The sequence below is a fragment of the Caenorhabditis briggsae genome (genome assembly GCF_000004555.2).
Source record: "Caenorhabditis briggsae complete genome, chrIII, whole genome shotgun sequence".
NCBI classification, from domain to species: domain Eukaryota; kingdom Metazoa; phylum Nematoda; class Chromadorea; order Rhabditida; family Rhabditidae; genus Caenorhabditis; species Caenorhabditis briggsae.
This window is the reverse complement of record NC_013490.2, coordinates 4022779-4045747: the sequence shown is the minus strand read 5'-3', so window position 1 is coordinate 4045747 and position 22969 is coordinate 4022779. Positions and strand designations below refer to the sequence as shown.

General features: G+C 38.6%; 7 protein-coding genes and 1 non-coding gene across 8 annotated transcripts in view; 5 read left to right on the top strand and 3 right to left on the bottom strand.

The window, feature by feature from the left end:
- Positions 1 to 83: 83 nt before the first annotated feature.
- On the top strand, positions 84 to 975 carry CBG25839 (the record flags this gene model as incomplete). Its single annotated transcript, XM_045243614.1, has 4 exons — positions 84 to 108; positions 159 to 228; positions 324 to 578; positions 624 to 975. The coding sequence occupies 4 exons, from the start codon at positions 84 to 86 to the stop codon at positions 973 to 975; spliced, it is 702 nt and encodes a 233-aa protein (XP_045098854.1).
- A 363-nt stretch (positions 976 to 1338) lies between these two features.
- On the top strand, positions 1339 to 2543 carry CBG25838 (the record flags this gene model as incomplete). Its single annotated transcript, XM_045243613.1, has 4 exons — positions 1339 to 1388; positions 1438 to 1609; positions 2138 to 2181; positions 2228 to 2543. 4 exons carry the CDS (start codon positions 1339 to 1341, stop codon positions 2541 to 2543), a joined length of 582 nt encoding a protein of 193 aa, XP_045098853.1.
- Positions 2544 to 2957: 414 nt separating this feature from the next.
- Cbr-mdt-15 lies at positions 2958 to 5471 on the top strand (the record flags this gene model as incomplete). Its single annotated transcript, XM_002641167.1, has 4 exons — positions 2958 to 3013; positions 3060 to 3792; positions 3846 to 5309; positions 5367 to 5471. 4 exons carry the CDS (start codon positions 2958 to 2960, stop codon positions 5469 to 5471), a joined length of 2358 nt encoding a protein of 785 aa, XP_002641213.1.
- A 1938-nt stretch (positions 5472 to 7409) lies between these two features.
- Positions 7410 to 7598, bottom strand: CBG09078 (the record flags this gene model as incomplete). Its single annotated transcript, XM_002641168.1, has 2 exons — positions 7410 to 7479; positions 7528 to 7598. The coding sequence occupies 2 exons, from the start codon at positions 7596 to 7598 to the stop codon at positions 7410 to 7412; spliced, it is 141 nt and encodes a 46-aa protein (XP_002641214.1).
- A 2538-nt stretch (positions 7599 to 10136) lies between these two features.
- CBG09079 lies at positions 10137 to 10923 on the bottom strand (the record flags this gene model as incomplete). The annotated part of the gene is made up of 2 exons (XM_002641169.1): positions 10137 to 10327; positions 10767 to 10923. The coding sequence occupies 2 exons, from the start codon at positions 10921 to 10923 to the stop codon at positions 10137 to 10139; spliced, it is 348 nt and encodes a 115-aa protein (XP_002641215.1).
- Positions 10924 to 18639: 7716 nt separating this feature from the next.
- Positions 18640 to 19803, top strand: CBG09080 (the record flags this gene model as incomplete). The annotated part of the gene is made up of 1 exon (XM_045243612.1): positions 18640 to 19803. The coding sequence occupies one exon, from the start codon at positions 18640 to 18642 to the stop codon at positions 19801 to 19803; it is 1164 nt and encodes a 387-aa protein (XP_045093894.1).
- Positions 19804 to 19960: 157 nt separating this feature from the next.
- The window catches only part of CBG09081, a gene marked incomplete at both ends in the record, with an annotated part of 7069 nt that continues 4060 nt past the window's right edge, over positions 19961 to 22969 (bottom strand). The window contains 9 exons of the mRNA XM_045243611.1: positions 19961 to 20121; positions 20166 to 20278; positions 20332 to 20586; positions 20989 to 21034; positions 21093 to 21165; positions 21197 to 21522; positions 21857 to 22019; positions 22391 to 22504; positions 22553 to 22969. The exon at positions 22553 to 22969 is cut by the window's right edge and continues 1800 nt beyond it. Of these exons, the coding sequence (XP_045093893.1) occupies positions 19961 to 20121; positions 20166 to 20278; positions 20332 to 20586; positions 20989 to 21034; positions 21093 to 21165; positions 21197 to 21522; positions 21857 to 22019; positions 22391 to 22504; positions 22553 to 22969 (1668 nt within the window). The remainder of the gene's footprint in view (positions 20122 to 20165; positions 20279 to 20331; positions 20587 to 20988; positions 21035 to 21092; positions 21166 to 21196; positions 21523 to 21856; positions 22020 to 22390; positions 22505 to 22552) is intronic.
- CBG29023 lies at positions 22252 to 22337 on the top strand. The gene has a single exon. It is a non-coding gene (tRNA).

Genomic DNA, 22969 nt, shown 5'->3' with positions numbered 1-22969 from the left:
TTCATCTATTTTTCCGAATTCTTTTAAGATCTATTTTTTTTTGTTTTTAGGGAAAAACCGAAACCCCCGGCGAAGAGACCGAAATGGAGGAGGAAATTGTAGGAATCGGTGAGTTTATTTTTGAAATTTGATTCCTGACGTAAAAAAAATATTTCCAGATGATATTAACCTGAGCGGTGAGGACGATTGGCCATCGGACACTTTTCGTCAGGAGGTGGTGCGCAGACTGTGAGTTTTTTTAAAGTTCAAAATTCCGAGCTTTTTTGGCTAAGCTCCTCAGAAACCCTGCTAGAAATAAATAGAAAAGAAAATATCGGTTTTAGTGAGCCGGAACTTACCAAAACGCGTCTAAACCAGCCAAACTTGCCAGTGCCAACTGATCCGAACAAGGTCGAGGTGTACGTTTTCGAGAAGGCGACGACCAAGGAGCAATACGTGGCATCAATGAAGAAGGTGTTCATCTCGCTCAGCTATCAGAATAGGCAAGGATCAGTTGAAGGAGAAAAAGAGGAGGTGCCGAAAAAAGACGAGACGGACTTTCCGTCGAATTCCTTTCGTAAGGAAATCGTCCACAAACTGTAAGAAATATCATAAACGAACGAATTATTCAAAATCTTTTCCAGCGAAACTGAGTATGCCAAATCTGGAGTCGCTCAAACTTTAACCCCACAGCAATCTGAGCAACAAGCCTTCGATGCCGCCGATGGAAAGGATGACTATCTGGCCAAGGTAGACGAGCGCATCAAACTGCTTGGACAGCAGCCATCTCCAAAGCCACACATCGCAATGAGAGAAAAGCCGATTCCTGGCGTCGAGCCAACTGTGACCATCAGCGTCGTCGAGCATCGTTGCAGTGTCAAGAACGCCTGGCGTCGTGTCGTCCGCTTCTTCTCGTTCTGTGTTCGCTCTTCGGCTTCTGAGCAAGACCAAGAGGATGAGAAGAAAAATGAAAAGGAGTCGGATAAAAAAGAATAAGAAAATGGCTTCTTCTTCTTCTTTTTCGAACCAAACCCAAAACCATAATCGAAGTATTCAAATCTGCATTCCGTGATTCTTTTGCATTCCGAGATTTTTCTTCACGAGTTATAACGCACCCAGTGATAATATCAGGATCTGGTCTAGACAAATGTACTTTATTTATATACCAACACCCTCACTTAATTAATTTAACATTCTGTGAATGCATAATAAAAGTTGCACCCTGTGATTATATTCAATTTCACTCTATGATGTTTCTAAGCGTTGCTCCGGTACGTCCTTCGTATCTTATCTATTTCTCTGAATTTCTTTTTTCTCTCTTATTTGACCTAATTAATAATTTCCAGGATAGTTCTGAAGATGGATTTAGAAGACTGGCCCCGATTCCGCGAGCGTGTCATTCGGAGACTGTAAGTTGTTTGACACCGAATTCAAAAAAAAATAAATACAAACTTTCAGTGAAGCTGAGATGGAAAGGAACAGTCAGAATGTGTCGAATTTACCGTTGCCTGGCAATGCATGGCAGATCGAAGAGTACGTCTTCGTAAAGGCCATGTCAAAAGATGAATACCTAAGGACGATTGAGAAGGTGATCAGCGCTATAAGAAAGCCATTCTCCATCATCGAATCAGTAAGAAAATGACTACTTCCTCTTTTTCTTCAAAACATTACAAAACAATATTAACCTTCATTCTGAAAATGTTCTAAACGGGCCGCGCTTCAGGATAATATCAGATCTGGTCCAGAAAATGTATCTCATTTATATACTAACCTCTATTTTCTGTAAATACTTAAGAAAGTTTAAATCTGTTAATTCATTATATTCCATTTTCCTGCATCATATAACAAGTAGTGAATTTCAAAAGTTTTAATTTTAACATCAAAGTACTGAAATTTCAAAAATTTTTGTGAGCCACGTGAATCTTTCGGATCTCCCAAAAGATGGACCGTTAACTTTTTGGGAGCAACGTGTTTTTTCAACAAATATAACAGAAATATTAACACTTTCTGAATATTTTTCCCAAAATTAAAACTTTTGAAAATCACTACTTGTTATATTTCTAAACGTTGCTCCGGCACGTCCTCAGTATCTTATATATTTTTATATTGACTTTTTCTCTCCTATTTGACCTAATTAATAATTTCCAGGAGTGAACAGGACTGGCCTTCATCCCGATTTCGCGAGCTTATCATTCAAAGACTGTGAGTTGTTCTATAACGCATCAATAAAGAATTTATAAATTTTCAGTGAAGCTGAGATGGAAAAGAACAGTCAGAATGTGTCGAATTTTCCGTTGCCTGGCAATGCACGGGAGGTCGAAGAGGACGTCTTCGCACAGTGTCCGACGAAAGATGAATACATGTGGACGATTGCGAAGATCATCAACGGAATCAATTTGGCAAGGAAACCAGCCGAGGGATCTACCCCTATGACAGCCGCCGACGTACCCGCCATCCTCCAGCGCAGGAATTTAAAAAAAACAGCGCAGGAATTTGCTGCTCCTTCGGCTCCTGTGTCCGCTGGAACTCTAGCAGCACACCTAGCTGCACTTAACATTCTGTAAATGCCTAATAAAGTTTCAACCTCTTTCTTTATTCCATTTCTCTTTATAATGTTACTAAACGTTGCTCCGGCACGTCCACCGTATCTTATCTATTTTTCTATTGATTTTTTTCTATCTTATTTGACCTAATTAATAATTTACAGGATAATTTGGGGAACGAATCGAAACAGTGTGATTGTGTGCCGTTTTTTGGAGAGGACGGCATTTTGAACAGGTTGGTCTATAGCAATGGATATTTAGATATGTAAGTGCATCTAAAAAAACATTTTGCAGGGAATCGAACATTTCGTTTTTGTTTTTTTTTGTCGAGTGTGTTGATCGTTTCGAGAACAACACCCCACCGCTACCACGTTGACGTCGTCGGTAGTTGATTCGCTTGGAAAAGCTCCGTTCGCTCAAAAAGAGGTACGGAAGATGAGCGAAGAGGACTGGCCTTCGCCCAAATTCCGCGAGCATGTCATTCAGAGACTGTGAGTTGATTTGGCATCGCATTCAAATGAATTAATGAATTTTCAGTGAACCCGAGTTGGCGCGGAATCGTCAGAATGCGCCGAACCTTCCGGTGCCTGGCGATGCACGGCAAGTCGAAGAGTACGTGTTCGCAAAGTGTATGTCAAAAGATGAATATATGAGGACGATTGCGAAGGTGATCAACGCCATCAATTGTAATAGCAAATCGGCCGCCGTACCTTCCGTCCTCCAACCATCACAATTCCATAGTCCACCATGTACGACAGCAGTGCTTGGAACAGGTGTGGGTACGCCTGGCTATCGAGCGCCTGTACCTCCGGACCCTCAACCGACATCTGCACAAGCTCGGAATCCACCAGTTACCACTGCTACTACACAAGCATCTACTACTCCTTCGGCTCCTGCGGTCACTGGAACTGTATCTGCTTCTGCAGCAGTTGCTGCTGCTGTCGCATCTTTCCCATCCCCGGATTCCGCTGCTCTTCGTGCCGCCCCTGGAGGACAGACTACTCCTGGATCTCAGCCATCTTCTGGTGCACCAGGTTCAACGACTCCAAATGCACCATTCCCAAACGGAGCTGGTGCACAGCCAGGAGCTCCAACAATGAATGGAGGTGCCGGCGGACCACCAATGGGACAACCACCACCACAGATGGGCGCTCCAAATATGGGAATGAACGGACCGGGTGGATACGGTGGATACGGTATGATGAATGGACCGCCGGGTGCTGGTGGACCAATGGGAGGCAACCCGTACGGTCAGCCAATGAAGAAGGAGGTAAACAGTTTAATTTATCAATTGATAAAGAAAACGAGTATTCGTTTTTACAGATGGATCAATCTCGTGGGCCATGGGATCCTCAAGGTCATATGTACCAACAACAACAACCGTGGGGAGGTATGCCGCCACAGCAAGGCCACGGAGGTTACCCGAACCGACCGATGAATGGACAGCAAACCACACCGACTGGAACGTCATCAGTCCTCGAGTCGCTTATCAATCAGCCACAACAATATCCAGGTCATCACAATCAAATGGCGCCACCGGGAGGGGATAGAAATGCGGCAGGAGGACGTGCGGGAGTACCAGGCAATCCAGGAGGAGTTCCAGGTGCACCACAGCGACCTGGAGCGATGCCGGTGAATCAGGGAGTGATGAGTATCGAGGATCAGAACGTGTATCAGATGAAGTTGAGAAACATGCGTGGAAGTTGTGATAGTTTGAGAACGAGAGCAAGGCAATGTAGGCAAGAAGGAAATCATGAAGCTGCTCATAAATTGGAAGTGATGTTGAGTGTTTTGGAAGGAAGACGAGTTGTTAGTCTGGAATATTTGAATCATCTGGAGACGTGGATTGCTAGAAAACAAGACTTCTTGAATATCAATCCAATGGGAGGAGGAAATCCGGGACATATGGGAATGAATGATCCGGTGATGAATGGTGATCATGGAATGATGAGTAATGGACAGGTACATAATCCATATGGACATCCAGGATACAACCATGGACAGTATGGAATGGGTGGACCACCACCACCACATCATATGCAAATGCATCAGCAACAAATGTGGCAGCAACCACAGCAACAACGAATGATGCCTACCGATCCGATGATGATGGGTGGTGGAGGACCGATGCATGGAGGACCGATGTATCGAGGGGATATGGGACACGAGATGAACTCTCCAGTCAACAGCCATCGACACAATCCATATCCAAGTCCAGCAGCGATGAGAAACAACATGAGAGGAATGCAAAACGGACCAGGACCAATTGGAAGAGACCGGAACTCGATGAGTGGAAGTATGTCAGGACCAAGTTCAGGTGCACCATCGCTGAATACAATGGGAACACCGAAAATGGGAGCACCTGGATCAATCGGTGGACTTTCGAATCTCGACGACTTCACTTATGATGACTTCTTGCCAAATCCAATCGACGCTCTTCAGCCAACACTCCACATTGGACCAGGAAGCTCCATGGGTGGAGGACCAAGAGTGAATCTGAATGACGCGGCGAGAAAGGAGCTGCAGGCAATGGAAGGAAGATTCGAGATCGAACCAAACCATCAGAGACACGATGCAAACCACATTATCGTTTCGGCCAAAATGAGAAACCAGCCAGTGCCACCTCTTCGATTGGTCGTCCCTATCACTTATCCATCTGGAAATGTGACGGTGGATCGAACAGCGATCGATTTGGATGCCTATCTCTATGATGATCTACAAAACGTTGTGCACGAACGATTATCCAGGCCTGGACTCTCTTCGTTAACGGACTATCTGAACGCTTGGGTAAGCATCTAGAAATTTGAAAATTGTGATCTTTTCTAAAATTTCAATTGTTTTCAGGAAGAACAAGTAAATCAATACATGCAACAAAATCAGACAAACGGCGGTATGGACGCGGCGTTTGGCGTCGGCAACGATTTCTTCTACGACAATCTTAATTTGTGAGTAGAGAGTGAATCGGAGTGAGGTAGTGCTTTCAGTTTCTCTTTTTGTGTGTTGCATGCTTTTCTACTATCATTTTGTTTGTTTTTAACTTTGAAGGGGGACTCCGATCAAAAATTTTTACCTTAAAATGTCACAAAAAATATGTATTTTCCAAATATTATTGCGAAAAAATTCTTTAAAAATCCTAAATCCCTGAAAAACGACGTTAAAAAAATAGGATTTGAATTGCCGCGCAGTGAAAAACTTAGGCCACGGCATCATAGCGCCTTTCTTACACGGAAATTTTTCCGAATTTTTTCGGTTTTCAAGTCCGGCAGGTAAAAAACGTAAAAAACCACTGTCGGCCACTTGAAAAAACGGCTGTCAGGCGCCGTGGCCTAGGTTTCTTACTGCGCGGGAATTCAAATCCTCGTCCCTCCTAGCAACTTTTTTTTGAAAATTTTTCGCTTTTAACGGCATTTTTCGGGGATTTCGGATTTTTTTTTCGAATTTGTCGCTATAATAGTGGGAAAATAGACAACTTTTCGAACATTTTAATGCAATAAAAATTTTTTGGTCGGAGTCCCCCTTTAAAAATAGGTTAGAAAATGACAAAAATCGGCAGCGGCCTGAATTCGTGCATTTGCGCGTCAAGGTGTTTGCGTACGGTGAATTTTACTTTACGACACTCTGGCATCTTGACGAGCAAATACACGAGTTTCGGTCATCTAACATAGCTTTCTGTTTTCAGTTTTGTGAAGTACATTTCAGTTAAATTTGATTTTTTCAATATTTCATTTTTCCCAAATTTTCAGATCAAATGCCTTCTAAGTCATCATCACCGCCATCTTTCTCGCCATATGCTCAGATTGAATTGCACAAAACTCTGTACAAAAAAGGAATTCATTCAGTTGTTGTTCATTTTGTTGATTATCTTTTTCTCTTCTCACGCCAGACCAGCTTGCCGTTGCATATCAGTTTTTCTTCGTTGTTTCTAATAATTTCCTAGTCCCACTCGGCCCCCTCTCCTCATCAAAATGATACGGTTCCTCCACACAACAAATTATTCAATTTTTCCAGTCTCCTCAAAAAATGCGTATATAGTCCAAAAGTAATATATAAATTTCTCATTCAATTCTTCTGAAAATGTGATAATAGAAATCTCGAGCCCCTCTTCTCTCTCTCCCCACCCCACGTCATAGTTATGAGATCTTGTTCTAGACTTGATTTCGCCACGTGGCAGTGGGATTCTGGAGCTGTCCCCGGGTTCTTTGATCCATACCAAAACGTGTTTGCTGCTGTTCCCAATTCTTTTCTCAAATTCTTCTGTCCGTTGAGATTCTTTTTTCCAATTCTTCTAATTCTCATCTCCCATCAAAAATACCTCAATCCCCCCAATTCTTCTGTGAGAGCCCCCCCAAACCAAAAAGTTTTTCTATAGTATATGGTTTACGAGCAGAAAACAAAAACGACTAGTGATTTTTATAATGTGTTCTATTAGAACTGATTTTAGACTCGAAACACACCCCACAACCTTTTCAGGGATCTTCTTTATTTTGTAAACTTTTAGAAATTTGGTTAGTTCTTTTTCTCCTCTCAATCCTCCTCGTTTCGAATCTGTGATCCGATCTTTTTGTCTGCAAAAACAATATGTTCTCTGTCCTCTCCCACCCCAATAGGCTCCGCCCATCGATATATCCTTGTTATTTTATATTTTGTTTTTCCCCCTTTTCCAACAACCTGTGTACATTTTTTGCACCATCTCTCCCTTTAGAAGTGTTTCTTATATGCTTCTCCACACACACATTTTTCATCCAAATCAAATCATTTATTCTATTTTATTTTTTTCCCAAAAAACGTTTTTTCATGAACATAAAAATATGAAAATCCAAAGAAAATTTTTTAATTAATTGATATGAAATATGTGAGAAGTTGAAGAAAGAGGGATTCCCGACGAGTTCAGCGACATTGAAAGCAAAGGGCGAAGAATGCGCCAGCCACGAATCCTATGCCTGCTATACTGGCGGGACTGAAAATGTTTGAATTAATAAAAACCCCCCAAAAGGAAAGAACTTACTAGACCCAATATCTGAGACGATAGCAACACTCGTTATCACAGCACGTTCCATACGAGAAGAATGTGTCCATTTCGGGATCGGCGCATCTGAAAATATCGAAAAATTTTTTTTTTGGTTTTCAGAAACTTGATATTTTTTATAAAAAAGTTTGATTTGGAGATTCTAGATTTTCAAGAAAATTCTCGAAAAGTCGATCTCTTCGATTTTTACTCGGCAATTTGTATTTCTCGCTCAAAAATGAATTTTTCAAAAAAATTTTCTCAATAGATCGCATTTTCAGATTTACACAAGAAAACATTTTTTGAAAAAAAATCTAAGTTTGACTGATAAAAATGGCTCAAAAACTCAATTTTGTAGATTTTTCACCCAGCAATTCACATTTCTCGCTCAAAAATGAATTTTTCGACCATTTTTTCAGTGGAGCGCGTTTCCCATTTTTTGAAATTAGATTTTTTTCTGAACCCTTCCGCGAGAAGTTCAATATTTTTCCTCACTTAAATTTTAAAAAATAAATTGAGAATTTTGAAAATTCTTGAGAATATTTAAGCTTAACATCGAGATTCAGAGTTACTACCATTTCCAGATTTCACATTTTCAGATTGTCAGATTCTTCAATTCCAGCTCTTCTTCTGGTTCCCTACTTTTCTTATCCCCCAGTCTCCCCAAAAACGTCTTCCTCTGATTTTCCATTTTTCCTAAAACCCAGTCAATCATCACCTCTTTTTTCCAATTTCTCTCCCCATTCTCTTGCCCCCATCAACACCATTTTTTCTTCATTTTTTATCCATTCCCTTCCTTTTTCCATTCTTCTTCTTCTTCTATCCATTCCAGTTGATCCCTCTAGGGAGTCTCTAACACAGAAGCTTCTTCTTCTTCTCCCAAATTACCCTCCATTTTTTGGCGCCTTCCGGAGTAAGTGAGAAATAGAATAAGGCCGAAAAAAAAGAAAACCGACGAATGGAAGTCCCAATTTTGGAAGGAAGTAGATTGTTTGGCTGGTTTTACTGGCTAAAGGGCGGAGCCAACAGTTTTCAAAAATTCAATTTTTGAGCCAAAAAAACCCATTCTTCTCGTAGATTTTTATTAAAAGCAGAATCGAGAATTTTTATAAACTTTGAAGCGAACTTTTTTACCGTTTTGAAGTTTAGAAAAAAATAGCTAGCTTCGACTTGCTCTCATAGAAGCCCACCTCAGTTTGAGTTCAATTATCTCGATTCCAGTAAAAAGTATCAAAAACTTGTCAACTGATAAATTGTTTATCATAACATGACCAATATTTTATCAGTTAACCACTTTTGGATATCTCTCATAGGAATCGAGATAACTGAGCTCGAGCTTGACGGTTTGGATTGGCTTCTATTACAGGCAATACGGTAGCCAAATTTGAAGTCCTGAAAAGTATTCCAGAATTTTTCAGTTTTTTTAAAGTTCCGACTGTACTAAACAAAAATAGATCTTCAAATTTGTGATTGATAAATTTTCCGCCGAATTCCATCTTGGTGAGATATGCCGCTTGGAACCAAAAAAGTGCGAAAAAAAGAACTGAAAGGAGAATTGCGTCACTTTAAAACCGATTATCTCGATTTGTTGGACTTATACAAAGAAAATGTCAATTATGAAACTGAAGCTCTATTTTTGTTTAGTATACTCCATAATTTTCAGACAAATTGAAATTTTTCGGATAACTTTTGTAGGACTTCAAACTTGACTACCGTATTTTCTATAGTAAAAGCCCACCCAAACCGACAACTTTGAGCTCAATTATCTTGATTCTTGTTAAAGATATTAGAAATCTATGAACTGAAAAAAATTATGGTGATATTGTGATAAATATTTTATCAGTGGACATATTTTTGATATATTTTACAGAAACGGAAATATTTAATTGAGTTCAAAGCTGATAGTTTGAAAAGGCTTCTTCTAGTGTTGCGTTCCTCACATCCCTTGCTCGGATCCACAAAGTTTTAATTTTTACAAAGAAATGTTCAAAATGTCTCATCTGACCCATATTTCTGACCCCCATTTTCTCATACTTGGCCTCCAAGTAAGTAAGTCTCCGCATTTGGGAGGGGGGGGGGGGGGGGGGGAAGCTCCCAAATTCAATTTGCAGGACGATTCGAGGTGGTGGAGAAAAGAAGAAGAAGAGACCCAATCACATATGAGTTTTGAGTGAGAAAAGTTTTGGAAACGGAAAAGGAAGTTAGGGAAATATTATTTTGGTGGGTGGTGATGGTCAGTCAACAAGAAAACAGAGTACGAATCAGGGCACAGAGTAAAAGTTTTGGATGTTTTCTGGCTTGGAAAATCAAAAATTTAAAAGAAGTTCAGATGTGAAAAAAATGAAGTTGAAGTATCTTCAAACCTAACTGGCAGGGTATAAGCTTTGAGAATCTAGGATTCTGAGATTCTGAAATTCCAAGATTTTGAGATTCTGAAATTCTCAGATATGGGGATGCTCAAATTCTGAGATTTTGACATTCTGAAATCCTGTGATTCCGAGATTCTGAGATTCTGAAATTCCAAGATTTTGAGATTCTCAGATTTTGAGATTCTCAGATTCTGAAATTCTCAGATATGGGGATGCTCAGATTCTGAGATTCTGAGAATCTTAGATTCTTAGATTCTTAGATTCTGAGATTCTGAGATTCTGAGATTCTGAGATTCTGAGATTCTTAGATTCTGAGATTCTGAGATTCTGAGATTCTGAGGTTCTGAGGTTCTGAGATTCTGGGGTCAGGGATTCTGGGATTCTGGGATTCTGAGATTCTGAGATTCTGAGATTCTGAGATTCTTGAGAATCTGGAATTATAAAATTAAGATATTTGGAAACTTTTTTCGAATAGTGAGAGTCGTAAAGTCGGAATTGACAATATTGAAACAAGAATTTTGGATATTTGGGATTTTCAGTTTTTTTTTAAATTTCAAAAGTTCTAAAAAGCAACATGTTCCAACACAATGAATTCGATATTTAGAATCTATCCGATTTTCAAATTGTGTACAAAAAGTACTTTCAAATCAAAAAAGTTTTCAGGATTTTCAATTTTCAAATTTCGCTTCTTGATTTTAACTTCAATTTTCCAAATATATAGCCATGTTTCACAAGATTCAAAAATCAAAAACCATAATTCCAGCATTTTTGAGTATCCAAAAATTATTTCCTAAAATTTAAAGAGTCAAAAAGGATTCTCGAAAATCCCTGAATCCCTCTCTTCATCTCTTTTCAAGCTCCCATTTTAACCTTTCCTTCCCATCTCATTCATCTGATTGAAATCTGTCTCGTTTCGTTTTTTTTTCAATCTGGGAGAGTGAAACGTCGTCTTTCTGTTTCCCATCCCGTGGGTGGGATGACTTTTCCGAGTTAATCCTCCTCTTTCAGAAGACGTTGTGCTGCTCATCTTTCATCAAGAGAAGGTCTCCAATTAATTGGAAAATCGAGCAGAGCCTTTTCGTATTTTCCCTCCTCTATTTTAGAAGACGTGGAAAAAAAGAAGAAGAAGAAGGGGAAAGAATCAAAAAGATTAGCCTTGTTATATACAGGAATTTCAGCTGATTTATGTGTGTAAATGACACACATTTTCTTCCTGTTTTCCCCTTCTATTCCATATGTTTAAATATGCAACATTCTCTGTGTTTTCGTACTGCACATTTTCTTTTTTTCTCTCAATTATTTTGTTTTTTGATCTACCCTCCAGAAGACGTAGTAGTCGTGGAACGGGAGGAGGTACGAAAGTTTTCGATGGGTTGGGTGCTCCTACTTTTTCAGGAAACACTTTGGGCCCAAAAAAGAAAGGAAAAGGCTCTGTTTTTGAATAGAGAAAAGAACGGAATGTCAATGTGAATTATTGAAGAAATCTGGGCAAGGAGTACTGTAGTTTCGATAATTGATCGAGCTTGCGAGATTCGGAAATCTTTGATTCAGAGAGTAAGCTCTATTGGAATTCGTGAAAGATCTCCATTTTGTGATTCTCACAGATTCCTAGACTCTAACAATCTGAAGTTTTGAGATATTGTGATTTTGAGATTTTAAGATTCTGAGGTTTTCAGATTCTGAGATTCTCAGATTCTACAGTTCTGGGATTCTGGGAATCTTGGATTCTAGGATACTAATAGTTGTAAGACTCTAAGATTCTGAGATTCTGAGATTCTCGGATTCTCGGATTCTCGGATTCTCGTATTCTGAGACTCTGAGATTCTGAGATTCTGAGATTCTGAGATTCTGAAATTCTGAAATTCTGAAATTCTGAGACTCCGAGATTCTGAGATTCTGGGATTCTGGGATCCTAGGATTCTAAGAATCATAAATTCTCAGAAATTTAGAACTTTCAAAAATTCAGAAATCCGAAAATTCTTTTTATAATTCAAAAAATGTTTAATTTCAAAAATCCGGTAACCCAATATTCGCCAATGTCTGAAATTTCCAGAAAATTCCGAATGTCCGAGTTTCAGAATCTCGGAACCTTAGAATGTTGAAATATTAGAATTTTTAGATTTTCCTAGAATCTAGCTTGAATCCTAAACTTAGAATCCTAAACCCTACAAAAAACCACATTTTCGTTTTTCCAAATTTGTACAAAATCCGATTTTCTAAAAGGCCATCTTTTCCAAAATTCAAAATCAGATTATAAGTTCACTGGAGCGCACTTTCTAACAAAGTTAATTCGATTCTGGATTTTCCAAAAAAAAAGAATTCGAATTCCATTGTTTCTTTATTGAATTTTCAATTTTCATGGTTTCAAAAGTTTCGTTTTCCAAATTCAATGAAAATTTCAGTTTCTGCTTCAGCAGATCTTTCTCTCATCTCTGACCCAATTTGTTTTGTTATTTTCAGATGTATAAAGATAGAATCATTCATCAAAAACATCAGAATCTTCTTCTCCTCCTTCTTCTATCTCTTGAGAGAAGAACCGAGAAAAAAAGAAGAAGAAGAAGAAGAGTCTCTTTTCCATTTTAATACATAATAGATGGTTTTACGAATAGCGGAGCGGAAAATACGAAAATAAGTAGTTGGTGTCCATGTCACACTATCATCCATCCATCCCCTTCAATTTGTCATTTACACATGGTTCTGCTCATCTGAATCCCCACGACCCATCAATTATCATATTGAGCTCGTTATACGTTTTTCAATTCAGAATTCAATTCCTGGAGCAGAAAAAGAGAAAGAAGAGCAAATTAGAAGAAGAAGTGCATCTTCTTCTCCTCTAAAAAGAAAGATTAGGTTTCCAATTATTTCATGTTTTAGCAGCAAAAAAAAGGGAAACGGAAACGGAAAGAAAGACGGTTCCGGTGGTAGATGTTGCTTTTTTGCTGCGTCATTCAGAAAATTTTGATATGGCCTAGAAAAAGGCAAACGGCGGTTTCTAGGCTAGATGGAACTGGTTCAAGGATGGAATTCTGACCCAAAAAATTGAATATACCATGTCTATTGTAAATTTAGTGAAACTGTTCTAGTGCGATCTTAAAATTGGAAAAGACATCAAAATTTTTTTTGGTTGTGTACAATTTTTTTTCGAATTTTTGAAGTTCCGGAATTCCTCGGGTGTTTTTAGAACCTATAGATCATTTAAAAATTTACAAAATCTCACAAATTTTGATTTTGAGAATCGAATAAATTGAATTTTTGAAACTCGGGAAACTTCAGAATTCTATAGTTTTTACTCGGAATCCATAGGTATATGAAATTATCGAAATCTATCAAAGTTGACTTTTTGAGAATTTTTTGAGAACCGAATCTAATGTTTCCCGTCCTAGTTTTGACCCAAATGAATTGAAACCAAGTTTTCCCGATTTGTAGCCTTTAGCGCTTTAAAAAGAGTATAAACACGGCAAGGATTGAGGATAGGTACAGTAACCCAAACTTGAAAGCGCATGGACCCTGGAAAAATTGAAAAACAAGCAATATAGGTCATGTTTATACTTATTTTGAAGCCCTCAACAAGCCAAATTTGAAACATTGAGTTGAAAATGATTTAAACAATTTTAAACATTTCATGATCTCAAAAACTATGGAAATCTTGAACTTTCAAAGATTCTAGACATGGTATTTCCTTCTTTTTCTAATCTAATTTCACCCAACACCCAAAATTCTTTGTCCGGCAAATCTTCAAAAAAGAGTAGAGACTCACGTGTCCGGATAACATGTTTCTGTCACAATGGAAGCCAAAGAAGCCGTGACGAGGAAGAAGAAAAAGAGGAGGAAGATGTACTGCATCCACTCAACATGGAGCAATGCCACGTGGCAGGCAGGATTCTGAAGAAAACGAGAATAGAAATAGGAGGAATAGTAGAAGAATCTCTGGAAACATGGGCGGGGTTAATCGGAGGAAGAGGGAGGGACGAGAGAGGAAAAGAAATTAGGCCACGCCCCTTTTTCTGGAGCAAAAGAAGAGAAAGAGATGCGCCGAAATTGGATTGTTTTGATGAGGAAAAAAGGGGTGAAGGTGGAGGATAAGAAATAGAAATCGACGTTTTTTTCCGTTAGAGAAAAAAATGTTATGCTTTGAAGACGATCATGTTTATATATTCTGAGAGAGAGAGAGAGCAATTTGCTGAATGTCGAACAGATGTGAAAAGTGGGCGGAGCTAGTTGGAGAGAGCTCTTTTGCTGCTAATTCTTTCCTCTTCCGTTTTATGAGTTTTCAAAAATGAAATAACTGAATATGACAACATATGGTTCGTAGATGGGGAGAGTAAAGTAGTCTTTTAGCTCCGTCAGAAAAGATTTATGTCAGAAACAGAGAAAGAGAAAGAGATAATTGGAGAAAATCGGGCGGGGACATGAGGGAAGTTATGGTGAGATGCGGATAGAGTTTGAAATTGTTGGAGACGAGTTTGAAGTTCTGAGAAAAAATTGGAAGTAGCCGACAGTAAAACCTGCAATAGAAAGGCCTTTAACTTTGAGCCAATTTATCTCGATTCCTGTCAAAGATATAAAAAAGCTGACAACTGGTAAATTTTTATCACAATACCAATAACAATTTATCAGTTGACAAAATTTTGATAACTTTGACAGGAACCGCGATTGGGCTCAAAGTTGAAAGTGTGGGCGCCCTTCTATTGAAGGTTTTCAATAGAACTGTAACAGTTGATTGATTACCCTGGAATTTTCTGGAATTCAGAAAGTTTGGATAGGAACAAAATTTATTTCAAATCGGCCCTTCAAAAATGATTGCGGTTGGAACCTCTAACCGAAAACTCTGGAATTCATAGAAATTTCGTAGTTGCCGAAATTTCGAGGCCCCGATCTTTACGAGAGCTTCAATGAATTTTAATTGGGAAATTTTTCTGGGCATTTCTCAATAAAAAAGTTTTGAAATATACTTTTCGCTCAATTTTGAATCCAATCTCTTGTAGTAAATTTAATGTAGCCTTTGTAAAAATTGGTTTACTGTAGTCTTGTGGTTAGAGATAGATCAGAGCTTTCCATTTAAAATTTCAGTGATTAGTTTTGAACTTTTTACTATCAAGAAATGGAAAATTTCAAAATTGACTAGTTGTTGGATTTTCGTTCCAAAACAGTTTCAGACAGTTCTTGGAAGATCTCAAGAGTTTTTGTTGCAAGAAATGAATTGGATTTTCAAATCACCATCCTGAAATTTTCCAAGAATAGAGTCGATATTAGTAAAGCTCACTTTTTCTGAATCTCTAAGAAACCAGAGTTTGGCCAATTTCAGCTACATGAACGACTAAAATAACTGACATTCTGCCTGGAATATTACTTCGTAATAAGTCTAATTAGTTGTTTTTCTCAGTGATCTTCTTCGAAGATTTAGAAGAAAAAAAAATAAAAGTGGTGGTGGGGGTGTCTTGTTCTATTACTTGATAAAGATTTACAACAGATGTGCGCTCTTGGAAAATCGGCTTAATTGATTTCTTAGAAATAAGTTTTGAACAGCAGAGCGAACTACAAATTTTGATTTTAAAAAACTGAATACGGTAACTTCTATTTTTTGAGAATTCGCCAAATTTTAGATAGAAAATGCTACATTATTTTTTCAAGAAACTCCCAAGAAATCCAAAAGTTCCAAATGCAAAAAGAAACCTCCGCTATTTTCATGTCTCTTTATTTCTTTTTTCCATAAATAACAGGTTCCATTTTTCCGTAGTTGAGTAGAAAATGACATATTTCTCCGGACGACAACCAACGAAAAAAAAAACGAACGCAGGAAAGCTTGTTTTGGAATGTCAAATGAGCCATGAGAGGGGAAACCATGGAGAAATTGTGGAATAACAAATAGATATACTCCTTCAGTTTTTTGGTTCATTTTGGTTTTTTTTGGAACAGTTCTCGCATCTTTAAATTGATAACGTTAGATATACGCTTTCCGCTTCTAGATAAAGCGGGCGGCCCAACGGCGGGCATACGGTGGCTGAAGCTTCATGAATGGGCTACAACCCTTTGAGCTCAATTAACTCGGTTGCTATGCAAGACATCAAAAATTTGCCAATTGATAAAATATTGGTAATACAATGATGAATAATTTATCAGTTGATACATTTTTTATACATATGTCTCACAAGAATCAAGATAATTGTGCTCAAAGTGCACTTATAGGGTTGGCTTCTATCAGAGCATTTACAGTAACCAAAATGATGATTCTTTAATATTGTACCGAAAAACATATTTTCTTTCTATATCGTCCAATTGCTAATGTTAACTTTTCATACGTTTTATCACTTTCACCATTAGCTTAAAGGTGGGGGGGACAGGAGATTTTTCGGAGGTTTTTTGGAGTTAGGGTATGCATTCTACCGTGACGGTGTACAACGCTTAATGTCACTCTGCGTACAGCTGTCGTCCTCGCCTTTATGTATGCAATCGGGCGACAGCTTTCTCTTTGCCTGCTTGGCTTAGTCGGTAGCGGCGCCGCACCCTCAATCCTCGCCCCCACAAGTTCAACTCTTCGAGGGGCATCTTTAAAAGGAATTTGGAGAACATTATTTTATCATGTCTCCCCACCTTTAAAGACGCAAATTCTAGCCAATTGTTCAACCTTCATCCGCCGTTGGGCTACCCCGCTTTACCTGTGAACCAGGGATGTCCGGACCTCAAGTACTTAGGAAAATTCTAGAAAACGTATATGATGATTCATTTTTGCATTGTTTACAGCGGAATTTTCAACACTACTTCTGGTGACAGTTGATTTTCGCCAATAAACATTTTTTGAAAATGAATTTTCTCGGAATCCGGAATATGAAACTCGGACAAAAAAATAGTTAACGGAATCCGAACATCTCTGGTTATACCCATTCTTAAACCTTCCGCAGCCGGTTGTCCGCCGTTAGGTCACCCGGCTTTACCTGTGCACCATGCGGTTCAAGTGGTATCGTAGTTGTTTTCCAGCGCTATACCCGTGAATTCGAGCTCTCACTCCAGAAACCAAAACTGAGAAAAAAACGAGAGTTTATAATCTCCGAAGTGCTGCTCATTGATGACAATTCAGAAGACAACGGGGTGGGTTGAAAAAGGAAAAGGGTCAATATGATTTATTGAAGAACATGAAGACGTCGAGAAAGCCCCTTTTATCGTTTCTTCTGCTCCGGAGCAAACAAAAAACTATAGGTGCTTCTTAAGAACCAAAGAAAAAATAAGGAGAAGAAAAAGAAAAATCATAAAAAACATGTTTTTAGGGAAGCTAATAAAAACCTGGGCCAAATTTTTTAGGAAGAAGGAGGAAGAGCAAATCAAGCGGAAACATTTTTTGACTCATAAGTGATGTCATTTCACTCAAAAATCGAGAATAAAGAAAAGGAAATGCTAAACTGGTTTTGGGGGAAGCTACAGTAATCCAGGTACAACTACAGCCCTCCTTATAAGATCTTGCACTTTCTAGAATATTTGATATCAAGTTTTTAGTGCAAAACATCTAAAGTACACGGAGGAAGAAGAAGTACTTGAGGCACTCAAGAAGCCACTTTTGAATATAACTTCAGGAATTTGAAATTCAGAAAAAGAAAAAGAGAAAAAAGAAGTCGTTAGAAATTCAGCGGAAACGTTGTTTTCATTTTTACAAAAAAGAAGCTCATAAAACTGTTCGTACATCGAATCTTGCAACATTTTTGGGTCTCAAAAAAGACAAAAAAAAACGAGAGGGACAATAAAAATGATAGTGTCACCCATTTTGTGTCGCCTTCAGAAAAAATGGGACGGAGCAAAGAGAAACGAGACGGAGACAAAATGGGAAAATGATCCTCGGGGGACATAATTTTGAATGGGCACAAAACGAGAAAAAACGAGGAGGAGACCCTGGATTTGTGTCACCAAGAATAGAAAAAGAAGGAAACGACCGTTGAGCACACTTTTATATTTGAAAAAAAAACACAGAAAATAGAATTCTGTAGCATTCGGATTTAGGCAATCTAGGATCAAATCATCTTTGAGGATCTGAATTCTCAGAAAGATCATTCACAACAGATTCAGAAATTATCTCCAAATAATTTTGCAGAATCTTGCAGAATCTTATATGATGCACACTTTGTGAGTTGACTCATTTTCAATATTTCTTATAGGAACCGAGATACGGTATTCTGAAAATCGTAAACTTCTAAAATTAAGCTTTATACAATGCTTTATACAGTGAATCTGAAGAATGCGTTTCCAGTTTTATGAAGAATTCTAGACTACATCAAATCCAGTTCAAAGCCTAAATTTCCGGGTTCTACAAGATCCTCAACAGAAACTGATCGGCATTTCTTTTTGATAAGATTTCGAAAGATAAAAATCAGATTCCATATTTCAACACTTCCTTCTAGATCTAATATCCCTAGACTCCTAGATTTTCGTAGGATTTCGAATTTTTCCCAGGAGGTCAACCGGCTGTCCATATTATTGTCATTTTTTAGATCTTATCTCTAATTAATTATACTAATCTCACTGTGTTTTACAACTGTATCCCCTTCACCTCAACCTATGTGAAGAGGACACATGCGCGCATCCAATCCGGATGTAATGTTAACCTCCCCCGTTTTCCCAGGGACCAAGATGGTAGACTCCGCCCACTTTCTATGTCGATTTGTTCGATTCTGACTACCACATAATCATTCTGTCTCATTTCTGAGTACACTGTTCACTGCTCTTACCTCCTGTCTACTTTCAATTTACTACTGTAACTATGTCTCGCCTTACTGGACGTGTGTCTTTCCAAGGACAGGAAAACTGCTATTCTTCCTTGAACTATCGTCGTATGGACAATCAGGATGTTCGTCGTGGAAATGGAAACAACTATCGTCAACCGTTCCGATCCGAAGACAATGAGGAGAGATCAAAACCACGTGGAAAGGGAGCTGTCAGATATCAAGGAACTTATAGTGATAGATTCCATCGTCAGGATCAGAATAAGGTTTGCTTCTCATCGGATCAAAACGAAAGAATTGGAATGAAAGGATCGGATCGATGCACTGGACCATCTCAATCTCAAGATAAACCAATCACTCGTAAGCCAACTCAAAGAATCGAGGATGTGATTCCACCTGAGGAACTTCTGGAAGTGGAAGATCTTATCGAACAGATCAGTGATTTGAGTATCCGAAGTGATCGATCAGCATCCCAAATCAAGAGAAACATCCTTGCAAGTGACCTACTTTTGGATACAATGGACATTGATGATTGGGAAAAAGTTTGTAAATCCATGATCGAGACAGCTCTCGATAAAGGAGAAACCGAGTTCATTGCAGACTTAATGGTCGTTCTTCTTAGTAAGTTTTCCTCATTTTTTGATTCATTTAATTTAATTTTTTCAGAAAATCCAATTTTCGCTGCTGTAATGTCAGATGAATTGATGGATGCTTCATCTAAACACATAATGGAAAAAGACGGGAAATCAATTCCATCATTCCTATCTTCTATCCTCTGTGCTCATTGGCCAAGACAATATTTCAAAGCATTCGACAATGTGAATCCAATTCTGTATACTGTTGTTTGTATTGTCAAAGGATGGATTCTCGTTGTTCAAGAAGATACCCAAAGATACTACAGTAAGCCAGGAGAATCCAAAAACACTCCAGAAATCATCGAGACTCCCGAAATGGTCAATTTGTGTGCCGTCGCTCTATCGGATCTTTGTGAATCGGCTCAACGTCAACTCTGGATCAATTGGGCGTCTCTTACTGATGAAATCTATGAATGCATCAAACCATCAATCACTCACAATCCAAATTTAACTGGAGATTCCAAGGAACGTCTTCTGGAAACACTTCTTCAGATGACACAATGGACCAAGAATCGACAGGCTTCAATGAAGAGTTCAGGTGTTCAAACTGTCTCTTGCGGATGTTAACTTTCGTGTTTTTAAAGTTATTTTTCTGCAAATTATAATTTTCTTGTTTCTCTTTTTCTGTAATATTTGTTCTTATATTAATATTTGTTCGAAGATAAAGCTATTTTTAGAATAATGGTCTTCATGCAAATAAATAAAAACAACACAAAATTAATGACTAGAACAATGTATGAGCTTGAACAATTGAATCCGTCCTTGCTCTCTCCATAATCGACATCGTCTGACGGAGAAGACACGAGAAATTCATGCATTCCAGAATTTGTTCATCATTGACTCTCGTGGTAGAAGACTGACAAGATGTGCAGATTTGACGAATTTCTGGAAAAAATCACAAATTCAAATTCTGTAAATGAAATACTAACGCGTTCTTGCTCGTCCTTCTCTCCCAGACTGAACTAACGCCAGAGCCAATTCTTCTGGATTCGTCTCACATTCGATGCACCAAGGCGTTTTTCCGATTCGAGAACATTCCGTTCTGAAATATTTATTTTTGAAGGGTTAAGCTCAGATCATAAAGGCTAAGCTTACACAAAACACTGATCAGCTGCTAGTGGCAAAAAGTCGATTTTCATTGGAATCAAGTCAGTAACCCTTCGAAGGGCAGCGAGAATATGTGCATTCAGATAGTAGTATGTGTTGATTTTGTATTCCGGATTACGCGCGAAGCTTTCTATTGATCTAACACATGAGTATACTGTAGATCCAGACACTCCATCAATGATCACATATGGAACTCGTTCTCCTCGTAATGTGATGTGAGATGAGCAGTTTCGAAGACGAGCTCTGTAAAGTATTGGGTGTCGTATTTGCCATATTGTACTTTGAGCTCAAAAATCTCAATTTCTGTAAGAGATATCAAAAATTGGTCAACTGATAAATTGTTTATCATAAATTCAGAAGCGTTATATCAATTGACAATTTCTTGATATCTCTTACAGGAATCGAGATAATTGACCTCAAGGTAAAGAGGTTCATAGCTGACCGCGTAGCTCTGTTCACTTATACATTTTGAGCCAATTTATCTCTATTTCTGTAAGAGACATTAAACTTTTGCCAACTGACAAAACGCTTCTGATATTATGATAAACATTTTATCAGTTGACACATTTTTGATATTTGTTACAGAAAAGGAGATAATCGAACTCAAACTTGGCAGGGTGGGAGCCCTTCTATTACAGGTCTTACTCTGCAAGCTTCTTCTGTGGAACCATCGCCCGTTGTGAATAGTCTCCTCGATATTCTTTACAAAACACAAATTTCGAGAAATTCTCATTTTGAAGTGATAGTACCATTGTATTCAGATAGGTAATCAATGTCTTCCAATTCTGTGAAAAAATCAATCCAAGCATTTTTCCAAAACTTCTGAAACAATCGGACACGTGTCTCTTCTCACTGTCTCGATCCCTTTCGCATCTAGCGATCCTTCATCATTCTCGTGTTCATACATCCATCCAGCATATCGTTTCTTCGTTTCCAGAACACATCCTTTGTAAACTTTCTCTAGTTTTAAAACCACCGGATCTGGATTCGAATTTGTGACGTCATCAGCAATCCGTCGTCCGATTTCAAACGCTTCCTCTACACTTGCTCCACGTACCAACACGAAAAGACTATCCGTGTCTCCATAAATCACTTCCGATCCACCATAATCTCCTCGTTGCACCATCTCGATAGCTCGTTCCAGTGTCTCTCGACCTTTTCCCAGAATTGCGTCGGCTACTGAAATGTATAAAATGTGTCAAAGAGCTTAAAATTTGGGCTCCGCGTCACTTCAAAACCAGTCATTTTGAAACCGTGGTAATGCAGGCGAATGGATAAACTTCAGACTACAGAGACAATTTTAGGGTTTTCAAATATGCTTTTTCTGATCGAACACCTTTTGAAAATCGAAAAAAATCCAACTGTTCTCAAAAAAAAAAAAGGAAAATTGTCGAGTTTTTCGATTTTCAGAATGTGTTCTCTCAGAAAAAGCATGTCTCAAAACCCTGAAATTTATCCATTCGCCTGCATTACGACGGTTTCGAAGTGACGCGGAGGCAAAATCTGTCCCTACATTCAGCACAAGGCATGCGTCCACTCCAATTCGCCGCTGTGTAGCCGTATGAAACGTTTGCAACCAACTTCAGTGCCAGCTGACGTGCATCCAGAATCCGTTTTAGCTTTTTGCTCTTTGTTCGTTTTATCGCATTCTTCACCATGATTCTGGCAGAGAGAATCTGAAAAATGTTTACTTTTGATTTGCGGAAAATTCGTATTTTCTGTTTTTCAAGCACGTTAGAGTGATCGAGTAACGTTAACTGCTTCTGATGAAGGGGAAAGGCACCCACATCCCCAATTTTTTACTCTAACACATATCAATCGATTCCCCATATTCGATTTGCTCGAAAACCCCTCTTTTATCCCGTATCAATTGGGTTTTATTATTGTTCGCACATTTTCAGAATATCTACCGGGGTGGCCGAGTGGGGCAAGGCGCGAGTCGCAGTGACTCGAAGGGCCTCGACCCGACGCAGGTTCGAGTCCTGCCCCCGGTAAGATACCTTTTTCTCTTTTTTGGAGCATTTAAAAATGAAATTTAAAGCTTTACTTCTCTCAATAGAAGCGGAAGAACTCCTTCTCGTTTCGATTTCTTCACGAACATCGCTGCAAGTGGAGATGCGCAAACTTCCTTGTAAGCCACAAGTTTAACCAGGTCGTTTTTCTATAAAAACACAATTTAAATATTTGAATAAACTCTTTTTAAACGAACACTAGGATGATACTTAATTGCTCCCAGAATAATCTCCTCTCGATTTTTACTCTCATTGCTCATTGCATTCAAATTCGCAATTTTCCCGAGAATCGTCGAATAACAATAGTTGTAAGCGATGACCATTGAGGGATAGAGAGACTGGAAGTCCAAAACAATCACTGGATCAAAGTACACTTTCGACTGAGGCTCCAGAATCAATTGAAGCTGTTCGGGAGATCCCATCATGTTTCGCTGAAGATGTGTTACTGATGGAGCAACGAAGTTCATGCGGTGTGCCAATCGAAGAAGCATAGATTCAACTCTTAACTGGGAACCTCGGGTCCAGACTTCGTGAAATTGAATTCCGTAGACTCGAGCCATTTCTGCATTTTTGAGGAACCAATTCATCTCAATTAATAAAGTGATGTTCACTGT